At 39.5% G+C, this 13,422-nt stretch overlaps 1 protein-coding gene across 7 annotated transcripts in view; it reads right to left on the bottom strand.

The window, feature by feature from the left end:
* The window catches only part of RAPGEF6 (Rap guanine nucleotide exchange factor 6), a 187,462-nt gene that overhangs the window by 123,905 nt on the left and 50,135 nt on the right, over positions 1-13,422 (bottom strand). For all 7 annotated transcript variants that reach the window (XM_055143032.1, XM_004609838.2, XM_004609836.2 and 4 more), the window contains exon 6: positions 4,207-4,350. In XM_055143032.1, the coding sequence (XP_054999007.1) occupies positions 4,207-4,350 (144 nt within the window). The remainder of the gene's footprint in view (positions 1-4,206; positions 4,351-13,422) is intronic.

The following is a 13,422-nucleotide window of genomic DNA, read 5'->3' as shown; positions in this document are numbered from 1 at the left end:
ACAAAATATGTTTACACATCATCTATGCACACCCTCCTATGTATTTTAAATTGTAACTGCATTATGTAACACCTAAATCAAATAAATGCTATTTAAAATAAAGGCTTTAAATTTTTTTTGGCTTTTGAGCCACACCTCGCATACTCCAGAGTTACTCCTGGCTCTGCACTCAGGAATCACTCCAGACAGTACTTGGGGGACCATATGGTTTGCTGGAGATTGAATCTGGGTCAGCCATGTGCATGGCAAGTTCCCTACCTGTTGTATCTCTCTCTAGCCCCTTGCAGAGTTTTTATGCAAAAATTGTTTAGGGAATTATAAGAGAGAAAAGGTGTGAGAGTTAGAGAGATAGTACAGAACAGTGTTGGATTCCCACCACCAAAACGGTGGAGTGGACAAAGTAATCTGCAGCACCACCAGGCCCTTTGTATGGAAATGTTTTTGGTCTAGAATCAGCAGTATGTCCCCGGGCCTCCGAAACAATGCTTGGGAAGCCCTCCTAAACATCCCCCAAACTCCTGCAAAAAATAAAAGAGAAAGGAAAAAAGTCTGTCCTTGTTTATAAGGTTTGCTTGGGACCAAATAGTGGCTGGTGAGATAGCATCATTCCTGGAATCAAAGATGACCCTGCCCCTCCTGCACTGAAGACATGGGATGATGGCCCATCCCAAGCCTGGTAGAAACTTTCCAGGCTACATCCCAGGCTACATTCCAAGCTTCCTTACCAAGTGTCCAACCCCCACTGGTGTTTGTTCCCTTTCCAGCCTAAGACAATTTAAAATCCCACTCAGTCTCTCCCACAGCTCTATCCAACCTCACCAGAGGTGGAACTTCTTCACTTTACTTGCCTCTGTCCCTCTGTCTGCACCAGGTGAGGTCCTAGACCTATCAATGTTCAATGACTAAACCATTTAGGCCTTTAGTATCTTTAGTCAGTTGAATCCTTAAATGTAGAAACTGTGATAGAAATTCAACTGTCTTCTCTCAATCCTTTCAGTCTACAGATACAGCAAAACAACAAGGAAAAGTTACACAACTTGCCTGAAGTTACAAAGAAGCCGAAACAAGCTGATACAAAAAGATCACTGTAATTACCTCTGAGGACATGATAATGGTTCACTTTTTTATTTGTTTTGGGCCACAATGGGCTTTGCTTAGGGTTTATTCCCAGTTATTGTGCTCAGGAATCACTCCTGGTGGTGATCAAGAGATTATCCGGAGTGCAGAAGATGGAACTTTGGTCTTACTGTGCTATCTCTCTAGCAGCCTAGATGATTTTAAAAAATAAAGTCTACTGAAGGAAGATGAGATAATAACTACCTCAATGTTGTGAGGTATATTCAAGGAATATTATGGGAATCAGAGATGTGTACCTAAACCTTCTAAAGGGTAAATCATGGAATTCTTTCCTGAAACAATGTGGAACTGTGTCTTGAGGATAATAAAGACTTGTTGAGAAAACAAAGAATAAAAAAGTAAAATCATTCTAAGTGAAAGAACAGTTACACAAGTGTATGTGTGTGTACGTGCATGTGTGTGTATACGTGTGTGTGTGTGTGTGTGTGTGTGTGTGTGTGTGTGTGTGTGTGTGTGTAAAGAGTCTAATGTTTCTCCTTGTGGGATGATTTGGGAAACCACCACACACACAACTCAAAATTCATTGACTCATGAGCACAAATCACTGCTACTAAAATACGAAATCTTTCTAGGCACGTTACCTGATATTACCAGCCCAAAATGTGGAAAAAGAACACCCCACAGCTGAGACCTGGAGGAAGTACACAGTGGCTTAGAACTCTGTCTCATGCATATGGTGAGGAGTAAAATCTCCATTGTTCCACAGGAACGGAGTGCAATCTCAGTCTGCTATTTAAGCCTGATAACTGCTCTCTGCAATCCCGGGTACAAGTTTCCAGTGACACCACAGCCAGGTATGTGAAATCAACACAATAAAGGGTGCAACCCCTAAAGAGCAACACAACGAAAACATGCTGGCACTATAACTAGAAGTGTGACCTTGATGAACACTACAGTAATCTGACAGTGTTGGTGCCACAACCATAATTTGTGTACCTCAAGCAAGAGTACAATTCTGAGAGAACACAATGGTCTTGAGAGGAAGCACCAAAATGCAATGGGTTATCCTCAGTGAGCTCCACAAATAAACCAAAGCTGGGTATTTGTGCAATCACCAGTTATAGGAACAACAATGAAGGAAAGGGAGAGGAACTAAAGAAAGAAAACAGAATTTTACAGTTAAGACTACAAAGTAAGATACAGGGCATCAGACTTATGACAGTCGTATTTAAGGCAAGCACCCTAGCCACTCTACTATTTCTCCAGCCCAATATCACTAATTCTTTGAGCTGCCTAAAATCTAACACTCCAGAAAAAGCAACTCTCTGAACAATTCTGTTTATTCCTAACATGGAATAAGTTTAAAATACTTATTAAGTTTAAAATACTTAATAATAAGTTTAATAAGTTTAAAATACTTAAAATACTTTGAGAATATTTGGATATGCTTAAATATTTTAAATAAAATACTTAAAATACTTTGAGACTATTTGGATATGCTTAAACTTTTTAAAACATGTTTTCAAAGCCAAAAGAACTAAACATATGCTTAGAAATTTTGCTAAATCTTACAATTGTTCTTATATTTTAAAGAAGTAGGACTCTGAAAACTGATAAAATACATTCCAATTTATCCTTCCTTATATAATGCTTCTTAATTAAATGACTTTTCAGTCTAAACTGAAGTTACTGAAAACTCCAGATTCAACAGAACCAAGAAAGGGTGACCTCCTCCCATCTCCCCCTGTTTTGGGCAACTAGGCAGCCATATCCACAAACCATATCTGGCTGGTGCCAGATAATCTCATCAACAGCCATGATCCAGAGACTCATTATAATTCTCTCGGAAGAGAGCATAAAATGACTCGCCATAAGTCGGATTCAGTGCCAGGTTGTTTCACTCACCGCACCCCAGAGTGCGGGAGGGCAAGGCCCCTACCTGCCCCAAGAGCTGAAAAACCTCCAAAACTCAACCACTGCCGTTCTCACTTAAAGGAGCTTCACCCACGAGTGAATCTATTCCTAGACAACAACGCAACATCTCATACCTCACACCACTCATATTCCAAGAGTAGCACACCACATTTGATGGAGTTTAAAGTGGAAAGCAACCAATCTTAGAGGAAAATACATTTTAACAGATTTTATATATGTACACACACACACATATATATACATATACACACACATACATACATATAAGCACACAAGGCTCAACCCTCAACAAGTTAGTGATAGAAGGGCTTAATGGTCCCTAGGTGAAATACAACAATATTCACACACTTTCCTCTAAAGAAACTTTTTGGAGCATTTTCAGCAGTTTATTCATAACAAACAATACAAAATAAATTATTTCGGTTCTGCTTTGGGACAGATGTTGGGGTCCAGGATGAAAACATCCAAAATATGATGGCGGGAAGGTGTAATGATGGTGAGATTGGTGTTCAAATATTAAATGTAATCAAATATTGTGAACTACTTCATAAAAATTAAAAATAGTTACCCACTACTATAAAACTAAAGGCTTCTGAAGAAACAGCGTATGTATCTTCTGATGTTACAAGTTTTTTCCAACTGCTTTTTTTAGCTATTTGCATGTGGAAACCGCTTTAATGTGTATTTCTGCAATGATCCATAGCATATACATTTGTACCACAGATTAAATGAAGAACTGACACCCTTATTTCTTTTTTGTGCCTTGTATCAAAAAATTTCCTATTACATGATGTAATTACCCCATTCCATGAATTCTTGGAGAGTATTTTATTCTACACTACATAAAGGTAGTTAAAAAAAGAAAAAAGAACTTTTTCTCTTTCTTACATTATCTAAAAAAGCCTAATGTAATTTCAGGTGGGAGTATTTCTATCCAATTAAATACCAAGAAGTTTTGAAGTTTTTTTTTTTAGGATTTTGTTTGTTTTGGGGTCACACTTAGCCATAGTCAGAGGACCACATGTGGTATTCAAGATCAAACCAGGGTGGCCACATGCAAGGCCAAGTGCCTTATTCACTGTACTTATTTATCTGGTCCTAACCAAGAAATATTTAAACAAATTTATGTATTTACCTGCCCTCAAATTTTAAATACAGAACCCAAACTGCTTATATTATAGTAAATATACTCACAGAAAGATAGTTGTTAATGTCCACATCATCAGTAATGGTTTGGCGTTCTCCATTATAGTTAATTTTCCGAAACCTTCGTCGAGACTGTCTGGCAGGAATTTCTCTTTGTAAAATACTATCTTCATTTTCTTTGGAATTCTCTACCTGAAATACATGTTTACAATCTTAATGAAAAATCTAACTTTGCCATATTGCTGATGGTTTATGGATTCTTAGATTGGAAGGCTTCATTTACTTTTTAAAAAAAATTGACTTGAGGAAACAGTCCGTAACAGACAATACATATAGGTTTAGAAAAGGTGAAATTACTATAAAGATCTGGAGGCCACAATTTCCTTTCAGGAAAGTCTCTCTTGCTCATATAAAAATATATTCTTTAAGTACACTGACCAGAAATAAAGAGTAACACCTACACAGTCAACAGTTACAGCATCTAGTAATTTAATTACAAACTGTCTGATTTTATATAGCTTACACAAGTATGGTTATGATTATCAGTAAATTAAACAGAAAACAAAAGTGCTTTGTACATTATTCTTCATTATCTGTCTTAATGTACAGCAACAGCCAGGAGTAAAGTTGGTATCTTTTTATTTTTATAACTCTTTGGCTTTTAGACCACACCTAGCGGTGCTAAAAGGTTACTCCAAGCTCTTTGCTTCACAGTTGCTCTTGGTAGTGTTCACGGAACCATGTGGTACCAGGGATCAAACATGACCCTCCTGCATGCAAGCACACATTATTTCCACTGAGCAATCTTTCTGGCCCTAATGCTGGTCTCTTTCAGTGAAGGAAAAAATCAAACTTAGGTTTTAAAACATGCCTATTTGAATACGCACATCTCAACTTCCATCTTGCTGTAACCTCAAAAGACCTATTCAGACCATGACTAGCTTACATATGTTCACAACCTACAATTCTCATACATAAATATACCTACAATTTTCCTACATAAGATACACTCCTTACAACTTTCAGGTCCCTTCATCTGCTATTATTTCTGCCCCCCAAACACTCCAACTTTGCCAAGATATTGGTATCCTACACAAATTTTATTACTCTATACTACTACTGATGGGTCTCATTCCCCTGACCCTGAAAGAACCTCCAATGAGGCACACTGGAAAGGATGAATAAAGAGAGGCTTCTAAAATCTCAGGGCTAGGATGAATGGAGACATTACTGAGACCACTCAAAATATTCGATGATCAACAGGATGATGATGATGATGATACTACTACTGAATATCAGTAGACACTATACTACTACTCCTTTGCTTAAGCAGGACAGTCTTTCTACAGCAATAAGCTCATTTACCACAACCATTAGATAAGCCTACTTTAGTAACAAGCCTCCTAAGACATTTAAATACATTATGTTACATTCATCTTGGCCAAATTAATTATCAAGAAATCTGCACACATGTGCATTAAATGCTCCCTTCTCCACAAATATGTCCCCGGAAATATGTACAGGGTACTCCAGAAATATAAAAATAAATAGAAAAGTGACTGAATAGAGTTAAGTTAGAGAATATAGTCTTCTGAAAGGAAAATTCAGAAAAGTAATTGATTTCCAGCTCAACAACTGCAGAATTTTGCATAAGTAAATACAAGTTACCGCCTTCTGATTCAAATTCCTCTTGTAAGTAGGAGAACTACAAACTAGAACATCAGAACTGCCAAGTTATATCATTTAAGGTATACATTATCCCTATTACTTACAAAGCATGTATTTCACTTGTTTATGATTCTAAAATCTTTGAATGTTTATCACTTATTGTGATAAGCAGAAATCTAAACAATAAAGTTTTTTTTAATAGAAATGAACGTAAATCAGACTCAAGAGAAAATGGAGTCATTAAGCTTCAAACTTTGTGTAAAAGTGTCAGTTTACATTCCCATCAACAATGAGAAGAGAAGGTTCCTTTCCTTTTTCTCCACATCTTCACTAATACTTGTTTTTGGTGTGTGTGTGTGTGTGTGTGTGTGTGTGTGTGTATGTGTGTGTGTGTGTGTGTGTGTGTATGTGATAGGCCATTCTTGTTTCTCAGGTGTATGCGTGCATGTGTTTTTAATAGGCCATTCTTGTTAAAGGTGTGTGGATGTGTGTGTGTGCGCATGTGTTTAATCAAATCACTGTGAGATAAGAGCATTACAAAGCTGTTCATGATTGGGTTTCAGTCATACAATGTGCCAACACCCATCCCTCCATCAGCCAGTACCAATGTTCCCAGTTTTCCTCCTACTACCACCAATGCCCAACCCCCCCATGACAGGTCCTCTCTCCCTCCCTCTCTTTGTCCCCTCCCCCCTACTCTCCCTTCCACCCTCCAGCCTCCTCTCTCTCATTTCGGCCATTATGGTTAACAATTGTGTGTGTGTTTTTAATTATTTATTTTATTGAATCACCATGTGGAAAGTTACAAAGTTTTCAGGCTTATGTCTAAGTTATACAATGCTCGAACACCTGTCCCTTCACCAGTGCCCATATTCTACCACCAAAAACTCTAGTATACCTCCCACTCCCCCACCCCCGCCTGTGTAGCTGATAAATTTCACTTCATTTTCTCTTTACCTTGATTACATTCCATATTTGAACACAAAACTCACTATTGTTGCTGGAATTTCCCCCCCAAAAAAACCCCTACTGACAAGGAAGCATTTGATAATTAGTTTTCCATTGCTGAGAATGACGAGACATTAAGTCGCACGGCCGCGATAGCGGCTGCGTGGTTTAGGATTTCTGTATTTTAGTAATTAAGTCCAGGGAGATTTATGTTAGAAATTGCATCATTTCCCTTCCTGGGGCAGCATGAGGCAATGGCTTAGTTCATAGTCTAGAGACATGGTTGCAAGCAGTTGCTGGGACCAAAAGTAGTCTAGCTGGCCTCTGGATTGTGGTCGATCAGCAGCAGAGCAGCCGCAAAAAAGTGGGGCCACTCGAGTCTAATCATGGCAGAGAGTGTGCCAGTATCACCCCGGCCCGAGACTGCCCAAGCATCCCGCTGTTTCAAGTTCATAAGTCTTTTTTTTTTTTCCCTTTCCTGCGCCACCAAGTTTGTACCTGCTTAATAGTCCTCATTAATATGGCGGACGCGACGCCACACCACTTCTCCCTGAAAAGGGGAAAAAAACCTAGGAAGAAGGATCTTTCCCCTCCTCGGCCGGCATGGGGCTATGGCTTAGTTCACAGTCTAGAGACATGGCTGCAAGCAGTTGATGGGACCAAAAGTAGTCTAGCTGACTTCTGGATCGTGGTCGATCAGCAGTAGAGCGGCTGCACAGAAGTGAGGCCACTCAGGTCGAATCTTGGTGGAGCGCGCCAGTATTGCCCCTGGCCCGAGACTGCCCCTGTGTGTGTGTTTTAAACAGACTATTTTTACTGGAGAAGGTGATATCTTACTGTCATTCTGATTTGTAATCCTTGATAATCAGTGGTGATGAGCATTATTTCATATTGTTGGCATGCCTCCTATGGAGAATTTGGAAAATCAACAATTTGCTCCATTTTTAAAATGTATTTGTCATTATTGAGTTTTGTGTTTTATTTCAGATATTATTTTTAAAAAACTTTCTAACACAATTTTGAGATGAACTGCTGATTAGCAACCAAGCAGCTTAGGATTTACCAGAGTCAGGCACCCCAAAACCCTCTTCCCCACCAAAAATCTTTCCCAAGTGCCCTCTTTCCCAACTGGCTACCAAGCAGTGAAAAACAATTAACAGGGATCTATATTTCAGAGAGTGATGAGAACAGTGAGATATCCTGCCTGAAAAGAAAAGGGCGTCAAGTAAGTTCTAAACACTTAAGCACAAACACTAGAGAAACCTGAAACCACTGGTGCACTGAAGATAACCATAATATAAAACAAAACATTAAGCCTTGCTCAATTCAAGTAGAAAGGTATGTGTGCAACTCCCCAGGTAAAAATTTTTATTGTCCAAGTATTATCACTAATCCAAAAGTAACATTTTATTTTTATAAATTTTCAATATTTCACTAACTTTGCAAGACAGGGTTAATAAAACTAATACTCATATAGTCATAAAATGTGAAATCATTTTTTCAGTTCCAGAACATTTTTATCACCCCCCCAAAGAAACCACACATTCATTAGCATCTAGTTTGTCTCTGTAAATTTCCCTATTTTGGCTTTATCATATAAAAGAAATAATAAGAGGGGGCCAGAGAGATAGTACAGTGGGCAGTGCACTTGCCTTGAATGCGGCTGACCCAGGTTTGATCCCTGGCATCCCATACGGCCCTCAAGCACCATCAGGAGTGACTCCTGAGCAGAGAGGTAGGAGTAAAGCCCTGAGCACCGCAGGGTGTGGCCCCAAAACAAAAAAAGAAAAAATACAACACATCACAACCTCTTTATTTCTGTCTTTTTTCACTTCAAAAATTTTCAAGACTCATTCATGCAGCTAGTAATACTTGGTATTTTATTGCTGAAAGTATTCCATGATACGGATATACAGCATCTTATAAATTCATCCATCAAGTTGATGGAAGATTTGGTCTGCTTCTTTTTAACTACCAAAAACAATGCAAGATTTTATGTGAACATATTTTTAATTCTCTTGGGTAAACACTTACAAGTGTAACTAATGGGTCATATAGATAATTCCATTTGAACTGAGGAACTGCTATACTATCTTTTAAAGCAGTTGCACTATTTCTATTTATGCTGGGGATTTCTGACGGCCTTAGTTTCTCAACCCTACTGCCAATACATGCTACTGCCTGTGAGTTTTTAATCTATAAATAGTATACTTTCACTATCCATTCTTTGTTTGCCAAGAATGCAGAGTCCTTACAACTCATTAATCAGACCATTTTCCAGAGTTGTATTTATGGTGGATAGTCCTGAAGGATGAAGTAATGCTTCCTGTTGGAAAAAGAGCAAGACTGCATATTAACCATAGAAGCTGTATGTCCTCAAGCTAAGTGTTTCTCAGATGCAATGCAAATCTATTACATGTAAGTGTCTGGAAAGACAATGGAATGCATGCATCTAACTCAGGTTCAATCCTAGGCACCCCTCATGGCTGCCCAAGCCTGACAGGAGTGATTTCTGAGCACAGAGTCAGGAGTAAGCCATGAGCACAACTGGATGTGGCTCAACAATAATAACAAATTGCAGAAATGTAAAAAACCAAGAAAAGTGAATACATTCCCCTGAAAGTTAGTAAAAAAATAATAAGGGGGGGGGGGCGCAATAAAATAGTTCAGAGCTCCAGAGGGTTTGCTTTACTTACTGGAGCTCTGGGTTTGATCTCCAGCACCATATGGTCCCATGAACCCTTGGAGTAGCCCGTGAGTACCCCATTGAGAGTGGATCCAAAACAGAAAACAAGAGTAATAATAGAATATGAAGGGCTATGTTGTGACACAGGCCAGAGAGACAGTACGAGGTACCGCCTTGCATGCATCCAACTCAGGTTTGATTCCCCAGCACCATATATGGTTTCCCATTTCCCAAGCCCTGCTAGGAGCAAGCCCTGAGCACTTCTTAGTCTAAAAACAACACAAAACAAAAAAGATAGATGTGGAAGACAAAGGGGTGGAAGAATGTTTTTATTACAAAATCCCCTCGATAAAGTTGGCTTTAAAACAAAATTAAGATTTTTTTTTTTTAAATGGTGGAAAAGAACTGATTGAAAATGTCCCAAGAGGGCTGGAGTGATAATACAACAAGAAGGGCATTTGCACTGCACACGGCTGATCCGAGTTCAGTCCCTGGCATCCCACATGGTCCCCCAAGCACTGCCAGGAATGATTCTTGAGTGCAGAGACAGAAGTAACGCTAAAGCAGAGGAAAGAGAGGAGAGAGAGAGGAGAGAGGGATGAGAAGGGAAAGAGCGGGGAGGGGAGGGGAGGGGAGGGGAGAGGAGAGGAGAGGAGAGGAGAAAGAAGGGAGAGAGGGAAGGGAGGGAGGGAGGGGGAGAGAGAGAAAGAGAGAGAGAGGGGGAGAGAGAGACTATGCTCCAAGAATGAGAAAGAAGAAAGGGAAGAAAAAAATAAGTGATGTAGATAGAGTATGACACACTTGGAGTGCTAAAAGAACGGATTTTAAACTTTTCATCATAAAATGAAATAATTATATGGTCATGGAGGTTTTCACTCAGACCAGAGTGGTTGGCCTTTTGTGGTATATAAGTGCATCAGATCAATATATTATGTGCCTTAAAGTTACACAGGGTTTTAAGTCATATATCTCAAAGTTGGAAAAGTTAGTTAAAAATATTAGATATCATAAATAGAGGTGTAAGAAATTTAGTGTCAAGAAGGTAAAACCAAGAGCCATCTCTAGCACCAGGTAAGCTCATTCACTGGCCATCATCCAAAGACTCAAATTTTGACAGAGATCAACAGTTGCAGATTCTTCTGGACCCTGTGCAAGGCTGAGTTGTTCAGTGCACCCCAGAGAAGGCAGGCAAGCCCAGAACCTAGCAAACAGAACCCTGGCAGCAGAAAACCTCCACATTCCACAATTGTCACCATGATCCTGGCCAGGCGTCACTGCCTGGGACAAGCCTCATCCAGAAAATAATCTGTTGAGACAATACAAAGTATATTCTTTTGGTTGTCTTTTGGGACAGGGATTGGGGTTTTGGGATGGAAACATCCCGAATTTGGTGGTGGGAAATACAATGGTGATGGGATTGGTGATTGAATATTAAACATAATCAAATATTGTAAACTTATAAAAGTTAAAAAAAAAACAAATTTAAAAAAAGAAAGGATTCCATTGAAAAACTCATATATGGGTTTTGTGACTGAAATCGCCAGGTTCTCATGGAGTTTGGGATGAGCTACCTCCCTCCATCTCCCTGTACTTTCGGAAGCCCTGGCAGTCATGCACATGCCCCAAATCTACCACCCACTTAAAAACTTAACTCGAGCTTTAACTCCCTATTAAAAACTTTGGACCCCCAGAGCGAAATCTCAAACTCTACAACAATGATAAACCAGGATTTGCACACCAGATTGGATGTGATATAATGTGAAGGCACCCCATCTCAACAAAATATCGTCAACACAGAAGGCTTAACACATAACATTTTAGTAATCTCTTATACAAAGGTTTAATGGCTCCATGGTGCGACACAGTAATCTTCATTAACTTTCTTCTGAGGAAACATGCTTTGATCATTCAATATAAAATAAACTATCAAAGGCCTGCTACTAGGGCATGCTTAAGGGGTGGTTGGGGAAAGTGGAGATAATGGTGGTGGGAAAATACAATGGTGATGGGATTGGTGTTGGTATACTGAGTGTAACAAACCATTAACAACAACTTTGTAAATCAATGTTTATATAACGTGTTAAGGGAAAATAAAATTTAATAAATAAATGAAAGTAAAACCAAAGGAGAGGTGGGCGGGACAAATAGCCAACCAGCTGAAGCTCCTCAGACAGCAGCACCCTCATCCTACCACAACAGCAAAACCAAGAGCTCAACTACACTGTTTCGCAAATATTCTCTACACAGAAGCCAATCTGTGAATAACTTCAGGGACCAGTGACCAGGCTGAGAACGCGCTGGCGTTTTTTTTGTATTCAGTGTGGGTAGCCTCCGCCAACCACCCACAGTTCTGAAAGCTCTGGCAGCCATACCAACTCCCACAGCCACTACCAAGTCAACTCAAAAGTCTCTTTGGATGACATTTCCTAAAGCAATAAACAGCTTAATAAATTTTTTTTAATTTATTTATTTTTAATTAGAGAATCACCGTGAGGGTACAGTTACAGATTTATACACTTTTGTGCTTATACTTCCCTCATACAAAGTCTGGGAGCCCATCCCTTCACCAGTGCCCATTCTCCACCACCCGTAAACCCAGTGTCCCTCCCACCCTCCCCAATCCCATCTCCCCCCCACCCCACCCTGCCACTGTGACCAGGCATTCCCTTCTGTTTTCTCTCTCTAATTAGCTGTTGTGGTTTGCAATAAAGGTGTTGAGTGGCCGCTGTGCTCAGTCTCTAGCCCTCATTCAGCCCGCAACTCCCTTCCCCCACATGGCCTTCGACTACAATGTAGTTGGTGATCGCTTCTCTGAGTTGACCTTTCCCCGGAACGTGAGGCCAGCCTCGAAGCCATGGAGTCAACCTCCTGGTACTTATTTCTACAGTTCTTGGGTGTTAGTCTCCCACTCTGTTATTCTATATACCATAGATGAGTGCAATCTTTCTATGTCTGTCTCTCTCTTTCTGACTCATTTCACTCAGCATGAAACTTTTCATGCCCATCCACTTGACTACAAAATTCTTGACCTCCTTTTTTCTAACAGCTGCATAGTATTCCATTGTATAGATGTACCAAAGTTTCCTCAACCAGTCATCCGTTCTGGGGCATTCGGGTTTTTTCCAGATTCTGGCTATTGTAAACAGTGCTGCGATGAACATACATGTGCAGATGTTGTTTCGATTGTACTTTTTTGCCTCTCTGGGATATATTCCCAGCAGTGGTATTGCTGGGTCAAATGGGAATTCAATATCTAATTTTTTGAGAGTCGTCCAAATTGTTTTCCAGAAGGGCTGAACCAGTCGGCATTCCCACCAGCAGTGAAGAAGGGTCCCTTTCTCCCCACATCCTCTCCAACAGCGGTTGCTTTTGTTCTTTTGGATGTGTGCTAGTCTCTGTGGTGTGAGGTGGTATCTCATGGTTGTTTTGATCTGCATCTCTCTGATGATTAGTGATGCAGAGCACTTTTTCATGTGCCTTTTGGCCATTTGTATTTCTTCCTTGGTAAAGTTTCTGTTCATTTCTTCGCCCCATTTTTTGATGGGGTTGGATGTTTTCTTCTTGTAGAGTTCAACCAGTGCTTTATATACCATTGATATCAACCCCTTATCTGATGGGTATTGTGTAAATATCCTTTCCCATTCTGTGGATAGTCTTTGTAGCTTAATAAATTTTTAGACAACTAAACAACCCTGAGATCGGTCAGATAAAACAATTTTCACATAAATAGATTTTCTATAACTATTGACTTTTAACACAGCAGATTTATATCTAAGGAATTTTAATTCTAGGATTGTATCAACAATTGTGACATTTTTCTACATTAAAAATTTTTTAAAGTATCTTATGTCCTAAAATATAAAGACAAAAATAGATATACATAATATTGTCTGTATTTCTAAAAGAGGATGCTTTGCATTCTGCATTAACATGAAATTATAAAGAACTCAGACATACATTCC

Source organism: Sorex araneus, chromosome 6 (assembly GCF_027595985.1).
Source record: "Sorex araneus isolate mSorAra2 chromosome 6, mSorAra2.pri, whole genome shotgun sequence".
NCBI lineage: Eukaryota > Metazoa > Chordata > Mammalia > Eulipotyphla > Soricidae > Sorex > Sorex araneus.
The sequence above is the reverse complement of the archived record's forward strand: the minus strand, read 5'-3'. Positions and strand labels throughout refer to the sequence as shown.